The 15404-nt window shown below is 43.4% G+C and overlaps 2 protein-coding genes across 3 annotated transcripts in view; one reads left to right on the top strand and one right to left on the bottom strand.

The window, feature by feature from the left end:
* Positions 1 to 5812, top strand: part of LOC122881234 (sperm-associated antigen 1-like) — a 16244-nt gene extending 10432 nt beyond the window's left edge. For both annotated transcript variants that reach the window (XM_044207140.1, XM_044207141.1), the window contains exons 15-19: positions 110 to 251; positions 1092 to 1218; positions 1402 to 1572; positions 3135 to 3458; positions 4206 to 5812. In XM_044207140.1, coding sequence (XP_044063075.1) covers positions 110 to 251; positions 1092 to 1218; positions 1402 to 1572; positions 3135 to 3458; positions 4206 to 4334 — 893 coding nt within the window. In that variant the 3' untranslated portion in view covers positions 4335 to 5812. The remainder of the gene's footprint in view (positions 1 to 109; positions 252 to 1091; positions 1219 to 1401; positions 1573 to 3134; positions 3459 to 4205) is intronic.
* A 111-nt stretch (positions 5813 to 5923) lies between these two features.
* LOC122881235 (E3 ubiquitin-protein ligase RNF19A-like) overlaps positions 5924 to 15404 on the bottom strand; it is a 31671-nt gene continuing 22190 nt past the window's right edge. Inside the window, exons 3-10 of the mRNA XM_044207143.1 lie at positions 13695 to 13903; positions 13174 to 13318; positions 12402 to 12564; positions 10490 to 10604; positions 9968 to 10129; positions 9377 to 9590; positions 9128 to 9271; positions 5924 to 8675 (exon numbers count right to left, since the gene is read on the bottom strand). Coding sequence (XP_044063078.1) covers positions 7874 to 8675; positions 9128 to 9271; positions 9377 to 9590; positions 9968 to 10129; positions 10490 to 10604; positions 12402 to 12564; positions 13174 to 13318; positions 13695 to 13903 — 1954 coding nt within the window. The 3' untranslated portion in view covers positions 5924 to 7873. The remainder of the gene's footprint in view (positions 8676 to 9127; positions 9272 to 9376; positions 9591 to 9967; positions 10130 to 10489; positions 10605 to 12401; positions 12565 to 13173; positions 13319 to 13694; positions 13904 to 15404) is intronic.

Here is a 15404-nt window from a genome sequence, read left to right on the forward strand (position 1 = left end):
GTCAAGTAATATGTATTGTGGATTCATTACTTCAATAGAAAGGAGAGTTGAATTGCTCTTTGTGTGAATAAGCAGTAATAAGTAATCACCACTTTACGTTCTCTTCCAGAAAGGAAAGCAGAAGTCCATTTTACAGCTTTGAAGCAAGAAGGGAATGACTATGTGAAGAAGGGCCAATACCATGATGCACTGGGAAAGTACACTGAATGCCTTAAGCTAAAGCCAGAAGAGTGTGCTATCTACACCAACAGGTTAGAGCCTCCGTCTCACCTCAACATGAACAAACACAGACACTGCTGTGGTCTCTTTCACTTTCTGTTCCTCACTACTACTCTATATGGTTTGTTTCCTTATAAAGCAGGAATGTCAGAAAACATCCAGACAATCTATTTATTCTTTTGGATAAATTAAAACACATTAATTATCCCCAGCTGTCATCTGTCAGGCGGTGCATTCAGCTCTGTAGCTAATCCCACGCAGTGGTCAGTCTGTCACTGGTAGTAAATTAGCATGTATTGTTGGTAAGTTGGAACAGAATGGCCGAGGCTCAGGAAACAGCTGCCTGCTTCAGCACTGTTCATCACAGCTCCATTTATAGCCACTGTCGTATTATCTGACATCTAAAGAGAAATTCAGCAAGCATAGTGCATGTTGCAGGCAGGTCTGACTACATTCTGTGTCGTCCGTGTCCCCCCCCCTTCTTTTTCACTATAGCTTGTAGATCATGTCGCAGAGGAAACTATGATGCTGTCAAAAATGTCCTATTGTGTGTTCATGTTTGCGTGTGTATGTTCTCTGCTGTGGAAAAGAGCTTGTATGTACAGCCACACCAGAGCAAACACACACGTGCTACTGCCACACAGCTGCTGAACCCCATTTGACTGAAAATACTGACAACACATTCATGAAGAAGACAAAGCTATCGGAGCAAACTTCAGAGATGTAAATTCTATCTCATGTCTCATCTATTTCATATGAAAATTATCAAATCTGATTCACAGTCGATGAGTCACAAACTCATGATACCTTTCATGCATCAGAGATTAGCTGCTGGTGACAAAAATAAAAATCACAAGTGTGTGTGTTTGCAGAGCCCTGTGCTACTTGAAGCAGGAGAGGTTTACTGAGGCCAAGCAGGACTGTGATGCAGCACTGAAACTGGAGCCAAGCAATAAGAAGGCCTTCTACAGACGAGCCCTGGCCAATAAAGGCCTCAAGGTGAAGAGAGCTGCTCAATAATGACTCCACAAGGGAATGTGTTCATTTAAATGGAGGGCTGGAGGGGAATCTTTAAATTCACCCGAAATTTTGTGTGAAAGCGGCATATAATTAAATTTCTCACACCCCCATAAACTATTTAAACTGTCACTTAAAGCTGTATTTTGTCTGTCCCTCCACCAGGACTACCTGGCGTGCAGCGCTGACCTGCAGGAGGTACTGCAGCAGGATCCCAACGTGCAGGAGGCTGAGAAGGAGCTGGAGGAGGTCACAGTGCTGCTCAGGCAGAGTCTGGCCAACGCCAACGCCAACGCTTCACCAGCCAAACCCAGGAAGACTGTCCCCATCACAGAGGTTGGTACACATGTATTTTTTTGATGAATATTTCAACCAGGCTTCAAGTCAGATCCTGTGCAATGCTCACCTGGAAAGTGGCATTGTCTTTTTCCACTCTTCATAAAATGGGCATATTCGCTCTTGACATTCTTAGTCAATATATTGGATGTGTTTACATGCGTAAGTGTTTGGGAGGAAGGTGATATAATGATGGAGGGAGACTGAAGGAGCCTGGCTCAGGCTGCCCATCAAGCCCCCTGGAATAGTGCTGCTTTGTGTGGTGATATTGGTTTAGTGGCCTTGACCTTAAAGCCTTGGGACCCAGAAATACTTTTTTGGGGCGTATTGGTAGCCTAGCAGTTTAGACACATACCATGTGACCGCAACCTTTTCTGCATGTCATAGCCCTCTCTCTGCATCCACTGCAAAGATATGGCTGGAAAATTTCCTGCACATCACACATTAAAAATGTATCTCTTTTAGTTAACATAATCTGAACCATCAGGTCAAATATACAGTATATTAACACTGAATTAAAGGACTGAATGTAAGGGTCGTTCATAGGGCTGGACACAGAATTAACACCCAACATCGCAGATTATAGCCACTAAAATCAATGTTGTGGTTTTCCAGGCACACAAAGACTATATGGTCGAGTCTCACTGCTCTCAACAACCACTCAAGAAAACTGTAGGCAGCCATTTGCACCAAACAAGCCCAGACAAGCCAATTAGTATGGTATTTGCCCAGCACCAAATGGTAGACACCCTAAGTAAAGTGACTGGTGAAGAAAATCAAACATCTAGCGAGCTAAAGTGCTAATTATATTCCTGTTTGCTCGTCAGGGGGCCTTAAAAACAACTTCAGTGGAAGATAGTGTAGCTCTGTGTCTGATGACTGTGTGTTTTGGATCATAATGCCTCTTGGGAGTTGTGGTCGTATTCGTAGGGACTTTTTTTATATACACACAGTCTTGAACCTTTTGATTTTTTTGTCATATACCCTGATGTATATGCAGTGCCTCATCTTTTGTACTGATTATTCAACTCTGAGTGTTTCATGCCCATCTAAGCCATGGAAGTGCCACAACTACCAGACACCTAACATTGTGTATGCACAAAATGAAGAGCACATTGGACACCAAAAATATATATAGTATCTACTCCAACTCTGCTACTCTGTGCTGTGCTGCTATTTCTGTAATAGCACACTCAGAAAAAGAGAAAGACAGGGGCTAGCTGATATTAAAAACAAGTACATCTCAGACTGGATTACTGTGCCAAAACCAAATTATTTATTCAAAAGGAGGTCAATTCTGAGGAGTTCTAAAGGGTTGTAAATAATAGACTGAGACTTGCCATAGTGTGCTCTTGGCTTAATAACACCTGCCTACTTTCTTCTGGCCTTTCTCATTCTGTTAAAGTTGGTGTATTTACGTGAGTGCAGTATGCACAGAAAGTAAGCATTGCCATCTTTCCTCAAAGTTTAAAGCTTCTCCAACAAACCCTCTCTCATATCTTTTCCTCTGTAATTTCCTCTGTAAATCCACTTTTATCACCTCTGTTCATCTTCTTCATCAGGTTGAGGGTGACGAGGAAACGACAGCCGTTCCTAACTCAGAGAGCAGCTGCAGAGGAGAGGACGTCACCATCAACCTCCATCCGACTGATGCCTACGAGTTCGGCCAGGCTCTGAACGCAGCTCGCTGCAGCGGAAACACAGCGGCCTGCTCTGCCTTGCTGGCCTCCACAACCCCGGAGATGCTTCCCCAGTTCCTGAGCACCCAGCTGGACGGACACACCATCAGCTTCATCATGCAGGCGCTGGACTCCCACCTCCTGGAAAAAGACCCCAACCTGGTCTACCAACACCTCAACCATCTGCACACCGCCAACAGGTTCTCGGTAAGATACGGTTTATGTCCCATTCATAAAAGGTTTTGTAATTCTCAAAAGCCTACAATCTGAAAAGATATTTGCAATCTATTTGTAAGTCACATATCTGTCAGGTGTGTTGTGTAATAAAAGAGTATCAGCAAGAATGAAAGGAAAGGTGTTCAAGACGGTGGTAAGACCAGCGATGTTGTACAGCTTAGAGACAGTGGCGCTGAAGAAAAGACAAGAGGCAGAGCTGGAGGTAGCAGAGCTTAAGATGTTGAGGTTCTCTTTGGGAGTGACGAGGACGGACAGGATCAGGAATGAGTACATCAGAGGGACAGCTCATGTTAGATGTTTCGGAGATAAAGTCAGAGAGGCCAGATTGAGGTGGTTTGGACGTGTTCAGAGGAGAAACTGTGAATATATTGGTAGAAGGATGCTGAGGTTGGAGCTGCCAGGCAGGAGGTCTAGAGGAACACCAAAGAGGAGATTTATGGATGTAGTGAGAGAGGACATGAAGTTAATTGGTGTGAGAGAAGAGGATGCAGAGGACAGGGTTAGATGGAGGCACATGATTCGCTGTGGCGACCCCTGAAAGGGAACAGCCGAAAGGAAAAGAAGAATTTGTAAGTCACATATCTCCTTACAGAGCACACATTTAATTTGGTAACTGCTACATCTAATAAATCATGAATATTATTTTGTAAGTAATCTGTCCACCTTGTCCCCAGCAGCTGAGGTTTGGTGATAAATGATGATATGCTGTTTTTGCAGGTTGTACTGATGCTGATGGAGAAGGACGACCATCGCCACATGACTCAGCTGTTTGAGCATCTGTCTGCTGTGGAGAGCACAGAGTTCACTAAGAACGATGTTCAGAATCTGGCCAACAAATACATCTGACCCTCCTGCCCCTGCTCCCTGCTGCATGAGCTGCTGCACCACTACAACTCTTGGATCTATGCAAAACACTGCACAAGAAATGAGAACACAAAGGCAGGAAGCTGCAGAAAGTGCCCCAGAGCAATACAATGGAACTGAGTCACATTCACTCTACTTGTCTGTGCAGTAAATCTGATCACTGTATGTTTGAGTGACAGTATAAGGAATATATTTTTCTCTCCAGAACATTTTGCTATGCAGATTTACTTTTGTACCACCACTAACCATTTGCATTGTACAACAGGCAGACAGTGGGATACTAATAGACCTTTCATGTCAGTGTATTAATAAAGAGGGGCCAATGTACAATGTTATGTAAGGCTACAGGCCTTTCCCCTACAGACAGTTGAGTTTGCTCAGGAAAGGCTCATGTTCCCAGAACTGATTTCACTTGTTCCAGTCTTTGAACCCTGTCAGTCTTTTGATATCAGTCACTTAATAAATGAGCTTCTGTCAGACACCGGCTAAGATCAGAAATAATATTCAGTGCATGCTGAATATTACTTAGCAAAGGACCAAGTGAGGTAATTTACTACTGAGCTAATTAAGATGTTCCTTGCTGCGGGACAAACCATAAGATAAAGTAACAGTTTTATTATGACCATGTGTGCTGTATTATCACTGTGGAAGAAATAGGCCTGCATCATATCTTACTGTTATACTGCACAGGACAACAGCAGTATCTGTTGAACTGATATCTACTGACAGTGTTGTAGGAGAAAATACAATTTGTAACCATACTTGACTCAGACGCTCTTTTGTTTTATTCAGCTATGCAATTAGCAGATCTGGGTTCTAATGTAAAATCACTCTCGCAGGCTGGCGTTTGTGTCTTTTCCTTAAGGAATGACGTAAAGTCATTGAACCTATTTGTTTACCAAATTAGCCTGCCAGGCAACGCACATTCTGCATATTCATCTTCACAGCAGTTCAGCCTCGCAGATGTGTACACACTGGAGAGAAGCAGCATCTTTGAGATGTGTGCCTTGGATTTTAGACCAGGGGTCGACTTACATTTTGGTGAGTGTGCAGTTACTCTTAAAGAGAGTACATTTATGTCATTCAGTAGCTTTTATCAAAATGTTAAAATGGCTTGGATTTATGCATCGTAAATCATACATATATTCACTTCTCTATGTGCACGTAATTGTTTAAAATGTAATTCTTTGCTAATTTAAAAAGACATTCTAGCCATGCTATTCCAGTCATCCAAAATTGAAGACTGCCTGAATCCAAACCATTCTTTGTTTTCAAATGTTTTATCACTTCTACATGAATGTACCAAATTTAGTTCAGGGTGACGAGTCGGGGGGCGAGAGGCAATAATTTCACATGTTCCACAGTTTCTCTTCACTGTGGTTTTAACATTATATTTCAGTAGATGTAAAAAATGTGTACAATATTCAGAGGGCTATTCAATAAACTGGAAAAAATGTAAACACTTCCTTCTTTGTCTCTAAGATGAAATGAAATAGTTAAAAATAAAAATGGAATATTGTAATTATTTACAGTACTTGCGTTGACCTGAAAAACAGGATGGGATGACAGCATTTCATTTATTTTTTTTATTTTAATGATATGCATTTACACGCATATAGTAAAGCAAATTACCAAACACATATACAAATACCTTATGCCATTCTGCACAAATTACAAATTATATCTGGCACTAGTGTTCAAATTAGGAATCAAGAAACTGGAGGTTTGGTGAAGAATGAGAGAGAGAACCGGGGAGGAAGAACAAAACAACATTTTTGCTTTAATGCGGGGAGGACTGCAGCATGTAGCCTTATCCCCCGAACCAAACTGAGTGTTCATTCAGTAACAGACCTGGGTCAAAATACCATTCAAGTTGCTTTTGCCTATCTAGTAGAGGTTCACCTGAGCCAGCTCAGTGGCCTCAATAAAGCTGACCACTGAGCAGTAAAGACAGGCTTAAGCAAACACTGAAATAAAGTGTTGAAAACAGAATTTGACTTCAAGTCTGCTCAGCAGCACCAATTGGCAAAACAAACAGGAATCACAGGACAAATCAATAGGGAAGGTAGCCCAGAACAAACCTATGTATCCCTATTCATCTTTGTGCATTGCAGAACATCAATGTAATAAGAAATACAGGTAACAGTGCAGGTGCCTCGGGCCGTTCTGGGGCCTCAGTTATTTGCGTAGCATTTGTGAAGCATGTACAAAACAGCAGTCTGTATGTCTGTATAATCCTGGGTCTTGTCTTCATTCATCCCCATGGTGTAAAAAGGATGCACCATACTGTGTCTACATGTGACAAATCAAAGGTATAAGATTTAACAAGAGCCTGAGTGCTGTCTTTGGTAGGCAATTGAAAAGTCTTCATTTACCATGTCTACCACAGTATGTTCTGTACGTGATTGAGCCGCCCTCCTACACAGACAGACATTCTGCAACCTATAATGAGTCGTTGTTTGGAGTCTTGCAGACACAGTGGAGAGAGACACAAACAGAGAACACAAATAGCTTCTTGAAGGCACCATGAGTTAACAAAGAAAGATATCAAAGCTCTCTTTTACTCGGTGAGGCGAGACCATCAGCCTGAATAAATCCCCTTTGAACAGGACAAAACATTTTCTTGATACAATTTCACAGAATTGACAAACCCACTGGTTAATGTTAATATAATGACTTTCAGCATTATCTCAACAACCATGGCCTTCCAGAGACCTTTCTCAAATCAACCCCCCCCCAACATCACAAGCTCTCAACAGAACAACATCAGCTACAGGTCAGAGCTGTCAAGCACCATCAGCTGTGTGTGCAATCTCAGTTGTGTTACAAGTCGATTTTAGTGCTAAAATGATTTAGGATGTTGAGCCCTGGCCTTATAATTATACATTAGAGGGTTCATCTCAAACAAACATCCAGGGTAAAGACAAAAAAAAGTATAATACAGACAGGAACACAAAAGGTTCCTCTGTTACTAATACATTTGGGGAAAAATAAAAAAGAGGAAATAATTCATCATATTGCCTGGTCCCTGCTTGAGTTCACTTCTGGAAAGCTGTAACATTAAGATTCCTGCATGGTGTTGCATCCGCATTGTCGAGCCAAAATCAAATACTAGCAAAACCGGCACAGTGGTTTTATTTTAACCTACACAGATCAACAGCGAACAAATACGTGGGCTGTCTCTGTTACAAGTAGTGAGTGAGTGAACCTTCAGAGTCAGCAGTCTGCGGGTCGCACGGGGAGAAACACCAGCATTCACAACCTTAACATTTCTCACATGGCTGCACTTTGGAAACCTCTTAATACTTCCAACAAGCCCTCTGACAGTCAGTGGACACACAGATCTCTGTTTTACTCAAGGGTTGCTTTTGATGAAGGACATAAATCCCAAAATAACGCGTCCCCTTTACAAGGGAATAACAGAAAATGCAGGTTAAACTGTAAGCTATCACTGTTAGTTTAGTGGAGGAAAAGATGTTAAATAAAAATAGCATCTGTGCAGCACTTAAGGTATTGAGATTTCATATGTCTGTCTGTATACAGGAGTTCTTAGGTGGCTGCTGCTGGGTTTGGGTTGGGTGTTGTGGTTGGTGGTGGTTGTTGTTGGTTTCTTTTAGCAGCTCTCTGGTGTTGCTGTGAGAGTCCAGCTCAGCGGGGCACACCAGGTTGACATTCTCCTCTGTGATGAAGCAGAGAGGGGAGAGCTCTGCGCCGTGGCCCAGGGAGGAGGTGGTGGAGGTGGGGGAGTGGGGAGTGATCACGGCTCCTTGTCCCTGGGAGGAGGATGAAGAAGCGGGGCAGGTCTCCAGGCGGTCGTTCTCCACCTCGGGTAGGGGGCTGACAGTGGCGAAGCGTGTGTGGTAGTCGCCTCCACCGGAGCCGTGGCTACAGGACGTCTTCATGCTTTCCAGATCGGAGCAGCTGAACTCGGAGAAGTGGCTGGAGTGGGAGTCGGCCACAGACGGCAGGCTGCCGCTCAGCGAGGGAGAGTCGAACTCTGAGGAGTTGGTGCTGCGCTGCTCCAGCAGATGAGCGTCCATGTCCTCCCGCGTCTCGTTGATCTTGGTGCCTCCACCGCCTTTCTTGCGCAGCTTGCCTTTGCTCTTTTTGCCCCCCAAGCTGGACGAGGAGGAGCAAGATGGCTCTTTGGCCCACTTAGCGGAGGTTCCTTTGCCTTCTGATGAGGTGCAACCGTTGGAAGGGCAGGTCCAGCCGCAGCGGCCGACGTGGCTGCCGTCATCTACGCTGCTGCTGCCACTGTGGTGCCGTAGTTTGCTGGGTTTGGATTCAATGTCAACCTGGACCTCCATACTGTTCCCATCTCTGGCACATGAGAGGGAGAGGGAAGCATGAGACAAGCATGAGTACGACATTTATGAAAAATGTGTGTGTGTGTGTGTGTGTGTGTGCGCATGTGCAAGTGTGTGGATGTTTGTGTTACATGTTGTAACATCACTTAATACTAAATGCTTCTATAACAAAGACTGGATGCTCATCGTCAATAAAAAGACAACACACATGCTCAATGAATATTTCATCTTTAAATAACTTAAAATAGAAATCATTTAATGTGGTTCTTCTGCCCAGCAACACAATATTTCAACAGTCGTGATCATTTCTAACGCAGCAGTACTGGTGTGAGCAGTGACACCGACTTAGTATTTACATTATGTAATCACATGTGTGCATTTACCGGATATTTCACTGCAATCCATTTCATTTCATGAACAGGGGCCCTAACGGCATCATCCGGATAAAAAGTCAAAGATGCTCACCTGTCGAGGGGCATGTAGGCGTTAAGAATGGATCCAGCCATTGCTTTGGTGCTAGCGTTGTCGCTGATTGTACCCAGGCTGACAGTGCCGGACTCACCACTCAGACTGCAGCGCTCCTTCTGCACATCAGCCTGCACCTCCAGCCTGACAACATGAGACGGGGGAGATTTAGACAATGCAGGAAAGCACTGGGAAGTCCAAAATTACACCAACATTTCAATCCTGTGGCATGTGTTGCTGTTTCAGTACCTGTTTAAGTAATTGACCATGGCACTGCCAGACAGGCTGCCGGTAATGCTGGCTCCGGCCAGGGCCATGGTGGATGCTGTCTCACTCAGGTTGTCTCTGATGGCCCCCAGACGGTCCATGTGGCTGCCACTGGCACTCAGACTGCCTGTCAGCCCCCCAACACTGCCTTCACCTATACTGGGGTTGTTCCTTGTGTCTGCCACTGATGTAGTATCTACATAGAAGATACAATCATGAAATAACGTTTAAAAATATAAAAATAAGGAGTAACAAAATGTCATTTCATGCAGGAACAGTACTGTGTCTGATGAAATTAAAATGCACAAAATTCTGGAGGGGATATGGTAGTTTTTCCAAGAAGCTGTGGGTTGTTGGTCTCAGAAGAAGCACAAAAAAAGGACATTTTTCTGTGAAAGACGAAGTGCGAAAGACATCTGTGAAACCAGCAGCAGATTTCATTTGGACAGGGACTCAGTAGTGTATCAGTCAGCAAAAGGCAAATTCTTTTGTTTGCTGAGTTGGGCATGAACACACAGGGTCACTTTTGGGTGTCAGTGTGGGGGGGGTGGGGGTAGGGGCACTGAAGCTTACCGGTGGCAGTCGCCCCACTGCCAACATTCATGTCATTCTCGTCGTCAAACTCTATGCGAACTCCTTTGCCATTCCCAGCTGAGACGCCACAACCTCCGCTACGGCACAGCGAGATGGGCACCACACCATAGACGTAAGCCAGCATGATGGGAACTCCAATGCCTGAGGGGTGAAAGAGACAGAGAGACATAGAGACACCAAGGACATCAGGGACATGTTAGACCAAGGCAGTGGGGGGACAGCGGAGGCCACTGTTGCTGACGCACAGAAATCAAAAGAGTTTAAATCTCCTTCAACTTTCCCATCTTTATGTAATAGCTCGTGAGAAATCCAATTGACTTTAAAAACAAACATTTGCATAATATGAACTCTAAGATTAAACAAAAGAAATTCCTGAAGCTAACAAAGTCAAACAAGCATGTGTCAATAAAGATCTCCAGGCATGCTGAGAGCTAGAGCAGAGGCAGAGACAATGCCAAAGAGAAAGAGAAATAGGGAGGAGAGGGTGGAGGATAGACTGACCGACAGTGACTGCAGCCACCACTGGAGACACAATGACAGAGAGAGTCACTCCACCAGCGATCACCAGGTTCCTCTTGTGGTTGGAGATATCTTTGCCTTCATATCGGTTATGGATCTGAGAGATAAAAGGGGAGCAATGTGAGTCCACAGCCAGATGGAGGAAACGGAGGAGTCTAACTTCAGCTCTCACCTAGTATCCAAACCAACTGAGAACTGACTCTAGTGTGGTGGCCTTTAAGACGCCACATGCGAGGAATGCTAGACCAGTACAGTGTTACTACCAATTCTACATTGTTCGGTTGAGTAGTAGGCTCATATTATTAGGAAAGCGTAATTGATTTTCCTCTATCTTTTGGCTGGCTGGTAGTGGGCAGGGCTTATAAATTAAGGTGCAGGTGTATGAAGTGCTCAGGCATACAAACCCAAACCACCCACTGCCAGCTGGCCTCCGAGCACACTTTATGTTTCAGTGATCATAGCCTAGAAACAAATAAAGAGCCGACTGCAAGTCCTTCTCGTAACAACATAAATAGGTAGCCACCGTGGGAAACACATTCTTGAGTGTACAGTGAGGCCACAGAGTGCCAGTAGTGACCAGCCACTATATGACAGCTGGCTAGATTTTGAGAATAGATCAAAACATGTAAAGCATAGTTGCCAACGTGACAAGTAAACAAGTCTGCCAGCAACAGTAAAACATTTTACAATTGGTTAAAACACTATTCATAGAATCGTAGAAAAGGTTTCAGTCGTAGTCATCTGGACACTGTTTTCAGAATCAAGACGTTTCGGCTCCCATCCGGAAGTCATTCTCAATTGTGAAAAAATTGGACGGGAACTGGAAATTTAAGCTACTCTGAGTTACATAAGCCCTGCCCTCAGGAGGGAATCTCTGTTAATAGCTAGTTTCACCTGAAACTGACCTAATAGTTTCAAGATCAGCTATTATGAAGAATTTGGGGGAAACAGCAGCCCTGATACACAACCAGTGGTACATATCTTGAGACTACAAGAAGCACAACTGGAAGAAACATTGGGAAAATGGACATTATACAAGACTCAAAACGGCAACACTGGAACAGAGCTGCAAATGACCCCATCAAACTGTTTTTTTGTTACTGTTATCTATTAATTCTAAAAAGAACTCACTCTCAAAATTTACAATTGATTTGGACTTCTTAACTTCTCCAAACTCAAAAAAGCACACATAGGTAAGAAAAACTGCAAACTACTTACTTCCCACTGCTTAACATTAACATTTCTGCAGTCAACAGTGACAAAATACAGCTGATATGACACTTGATCATGGTCTTGGTGTAGTGAGTCACCAGGATGTAGATTTAACATCAAGACTGAACAGCTACATTCACCCAGTGCATGTGGAAGGCAGGCGATTCATGCTCAGATGTTTCCCGCGTCATGTGATCACTACTGAATGTGGTCTGGTTTTGTCAGGGAAGAAAAGCTTGTTGGCTCTGGCTTCTTCTTGGCAGGCTTAAGAGGGGAATTCTGGAGACTCTGAATACTTTCATTTCACTGTAATGTCAAATTCATATTGAACAGCCCTGAACTGATGAGTGCTGTAAACAAAAGAGTATATACACAGACACACAAACACACAGCGCAGGTTATTGACAAATGACCTGGCCTGGGGTAACTTTGGAGCCTGAGAAAAATACATGACAGTATGTGCGCTAGTTTTACCATATAACTAATTGCATACTGATTGATGCAGTGCTTGTTTCTGGTCAAGCAGCATGTTTACTTCCACGACTGATAACTGTGAATGATGTATAGTTATGTAACACTGATTATGTTTACAACTGAAAAGATAGTGCTTTAGAGTTATGCTTTGTGGGAAAGCAGAGCAATTATTCAAAACTATTCAACTATTAAACCCTTAAAGCCTCACCTTCCTTCCCACATATACAGGGATGCCAATAATCATGGCGGGGATAGCTATGCCGGCGATGAGTGCGATGCCGACAGGGGCACCCACAAGTGTTCCCAGTTGCCAAAGAATCTTCTTCTTCCTGCTCCATGGTTTCTTCCCCCAGAAAGTACAGCCTGATGGACTGAGAGAGGTAGAGGGGAAAGATTAAGTAAAATAAACAATGGAGGGGAAGTTGTTAAAAATTTATTCATTCATTCATACAGTCGATACTGTAATAGGTCTTCAGCTTTTTCATCCCATGTCACACAACTGAGGGAAAACGTTTCTCCCCGTGGAGAAAAAGATCTTCAGTGTGCTGGCTAGCTACATAGCTGTTCCAATACTTTATTTGAATTTAGCCAGGCAGCTCAGAAACTTTGAGAGGTATAACAACCAAACTTGCTGGATAGGTTCCTAATCTCAGTCACTACCCAGGAACAAAACTTATCAACCCACCAAACCAACGATTGAACAACTTAACTAGCTGCCACGTATAAAAGTGACCAATACACGTTGTCCCAACAGCAAATGTAACAGTTTTTATTGGCCTGGGCAGTGTTTGAATCTCAATTACAGAGATGAAAGCAGTGATGAGAACATTCAAATAGTGATTTGTTTATACAGTTATGTTGGAGATTGTTACTTTAGATGTCACAATACACAAACCTACGATACACATGTAAAACTACAAAAACGATCTAAACTGTGTCTGTGTGTATGAAGATCTGTGTATGCATGTTGACATACTGACCTCAGGTAGTGCAGGTCTGAGATCTCCTTCATGCAGAGCCAGCAGAACTCGCAGCCGCAGACGGCGCAGGTCATGTGGTTACAGCTGCCGTCGTTCATCTTGATGATGTAAGCAGCACAGCGCGGACATGGCTTAATGTCATCAGCTGAAAGGCAGAAGGATGGACATAGAATATGATTCCATCGTGCATAATGTAGTTTCACTGACTAGTTATACTACTGCTATCAACAAACTAGGCCTGGTCAGTCAGGTAACATCTTTCAATCTTGATTATGGTGAGAAAAAACATTTCCTACAAATAATTTGTCCTGAGACAATTTTAACTAAAAAGCAATAAAGTAAAGAGAACAAATAGGATATAATATAATGGATATAATCTATGCATATGTTTAACAATGTGTGAGTGATTTGACAGACATGCATAGGATAAATACAGAAAAAGAGAAGAGCAGAAACAAAAAGCAAATGAGCAGTCGTGCCACTGTGTGCTTTGTGTGTCTGCGTGTGTTCAGACAGCCAACCTGTAGCTCCACTCTCTTGGCTGTAGCTGAGGGAGGACGAGCGGACCGTCCTCAGGCGGAGGCTCTGGGCTCTCTGCTGTCGTGCTGCATCACAGGTCTGGTTAGGATGCCACAGCTGCTTACAGTGGTAACAGAACTCTGTACCGCAGCCCTCCCTGCTGCAAGTGATCTTAGGACAGCTGGCACACCCGAAGGCGATCACTGCATACCTGGTAGAAGACAAACATGACATCAGGCAAAAGTTAAGATTCAATACACCATAGTGACATCACAGAATGAGTTTTGTCTATATGTACGAAGGTCACAGAAAAAACAGAGAGATTGGTGTCTGCAAGTAAAATTGAAAATAACAGTGAGGAATAAAAGTGGCAAAAACGTCAGTTACAAGCAAACGATGCACATCTAAGTAAAAGTGATGCATATAAAATAAAGGCACAGGCAACAAAATAAGGCGATGCAGAACTGCGTTCACTTTTTTAACCCTTCTAATGCAGCTGGGGCCTATGTAAGCATTTAAAAACACCAACTTAATCCATCTTCTTATACTTGTATTAATGAGCTTCTAAAATGGCAAACTAGACAACCACTCTCCCGCCGTTCATCAGCATCGTGATCCATCTAGAAGCTGCCCAGTTCTCCTGACATGAGTAATGATGCTTTGTCCATCCTCAATCATTGTGTTGACAGTGTTAGTGTGTCATCAGGTAAATACTTAAGTAAAATGTGTTGTAATCAAGCGGCAACCTCCGGGGATGAAAAATTAAGCCAACGCAGAACTGCCAAAAACAGTAGTTCCTACAGAGCTAGCTAGCTACAGGCTTGCTCTAAAAGCAAAATACCAAAATACCCAACTTTGCAGCATAAATAAACCCGTTACAACCTGGTACAAAAAATGCTTTTGGTCTCTATAGCCAATTGTCCATGACAACTGTAGTGGGGGGGGATTAATATAACTTACCCGTTTAAATTAACATTATGCATAATTAAGGGCATGGCCTCTTTGAGTGAAAGGTGGGTGCCATCACGGGTGGCTAACCACAAGTTGCTCCACCTCTTTGCCCATTTTGTGATTAGCCAGGAGTTAGGCACTGCCAAGATGGTGACGGCCAGAAACACCACACTGAGCTTCAAAAACGCTCTTCAGAAATCTACGGGTGACATCACTGAGACTACATCCATGTTTCATACAGTCTATGGTTGTAATATGTTGATCTGTGACCCTTTAAAAATGTCCCATGACGGACTTTTGGCTCCCAGTCCACTGGTGCGATGGAGAAAACTTAATCCTTCATTGATAATGATGACATGGTGACAAGAGAGGCCCACCTCTTCTCACTTAAGCAACACCTTCAGGGCAGCAGTGCTATTTTGCACAGCAAAGGCCATATGTTTAAGGTGAGACTGTTGTCCAGATCATCAGCTAGAAAATTACATAATATTCTATTAGGCAGTCAGAGACTACATTCAGTCTGCCTGGTTCCCCCGGTATCTGTATTGTGCAATTGCATGTGTATTTAAATGACGCAACAATCTCTGACAGAATGACAGCTGAGGTGATGCAATGCGTGATGCTGTCAGCCAACAGACAGGAGACAAAGCAGTGAGTGCTGTCAAAGAGACAATGTTCAAAAATTAAGAAAAGTTGATCTGTTCAAAGATGACAGCTGCAAAATAATGGCTAGCCAATTTCCTGAGGGAAACCTTGGAGTG

This window comes from Siniperca chuatsi, linkage group LG9 (assembly GCF_020085105.1).
Source record: "Siniperca chuatsi isolate FFG_IHB_CAS linkage group LG9, ASM2008510v1, whole genome shotgun sequence".
Classification (NCBI taxonomy): domain Eukaryota; kingdom Metazoa; phylum Chordata; class Actinopteri; order Centrarchiformes; family Sinipercidae; genus Siniperca; species Siniperca chuatsi.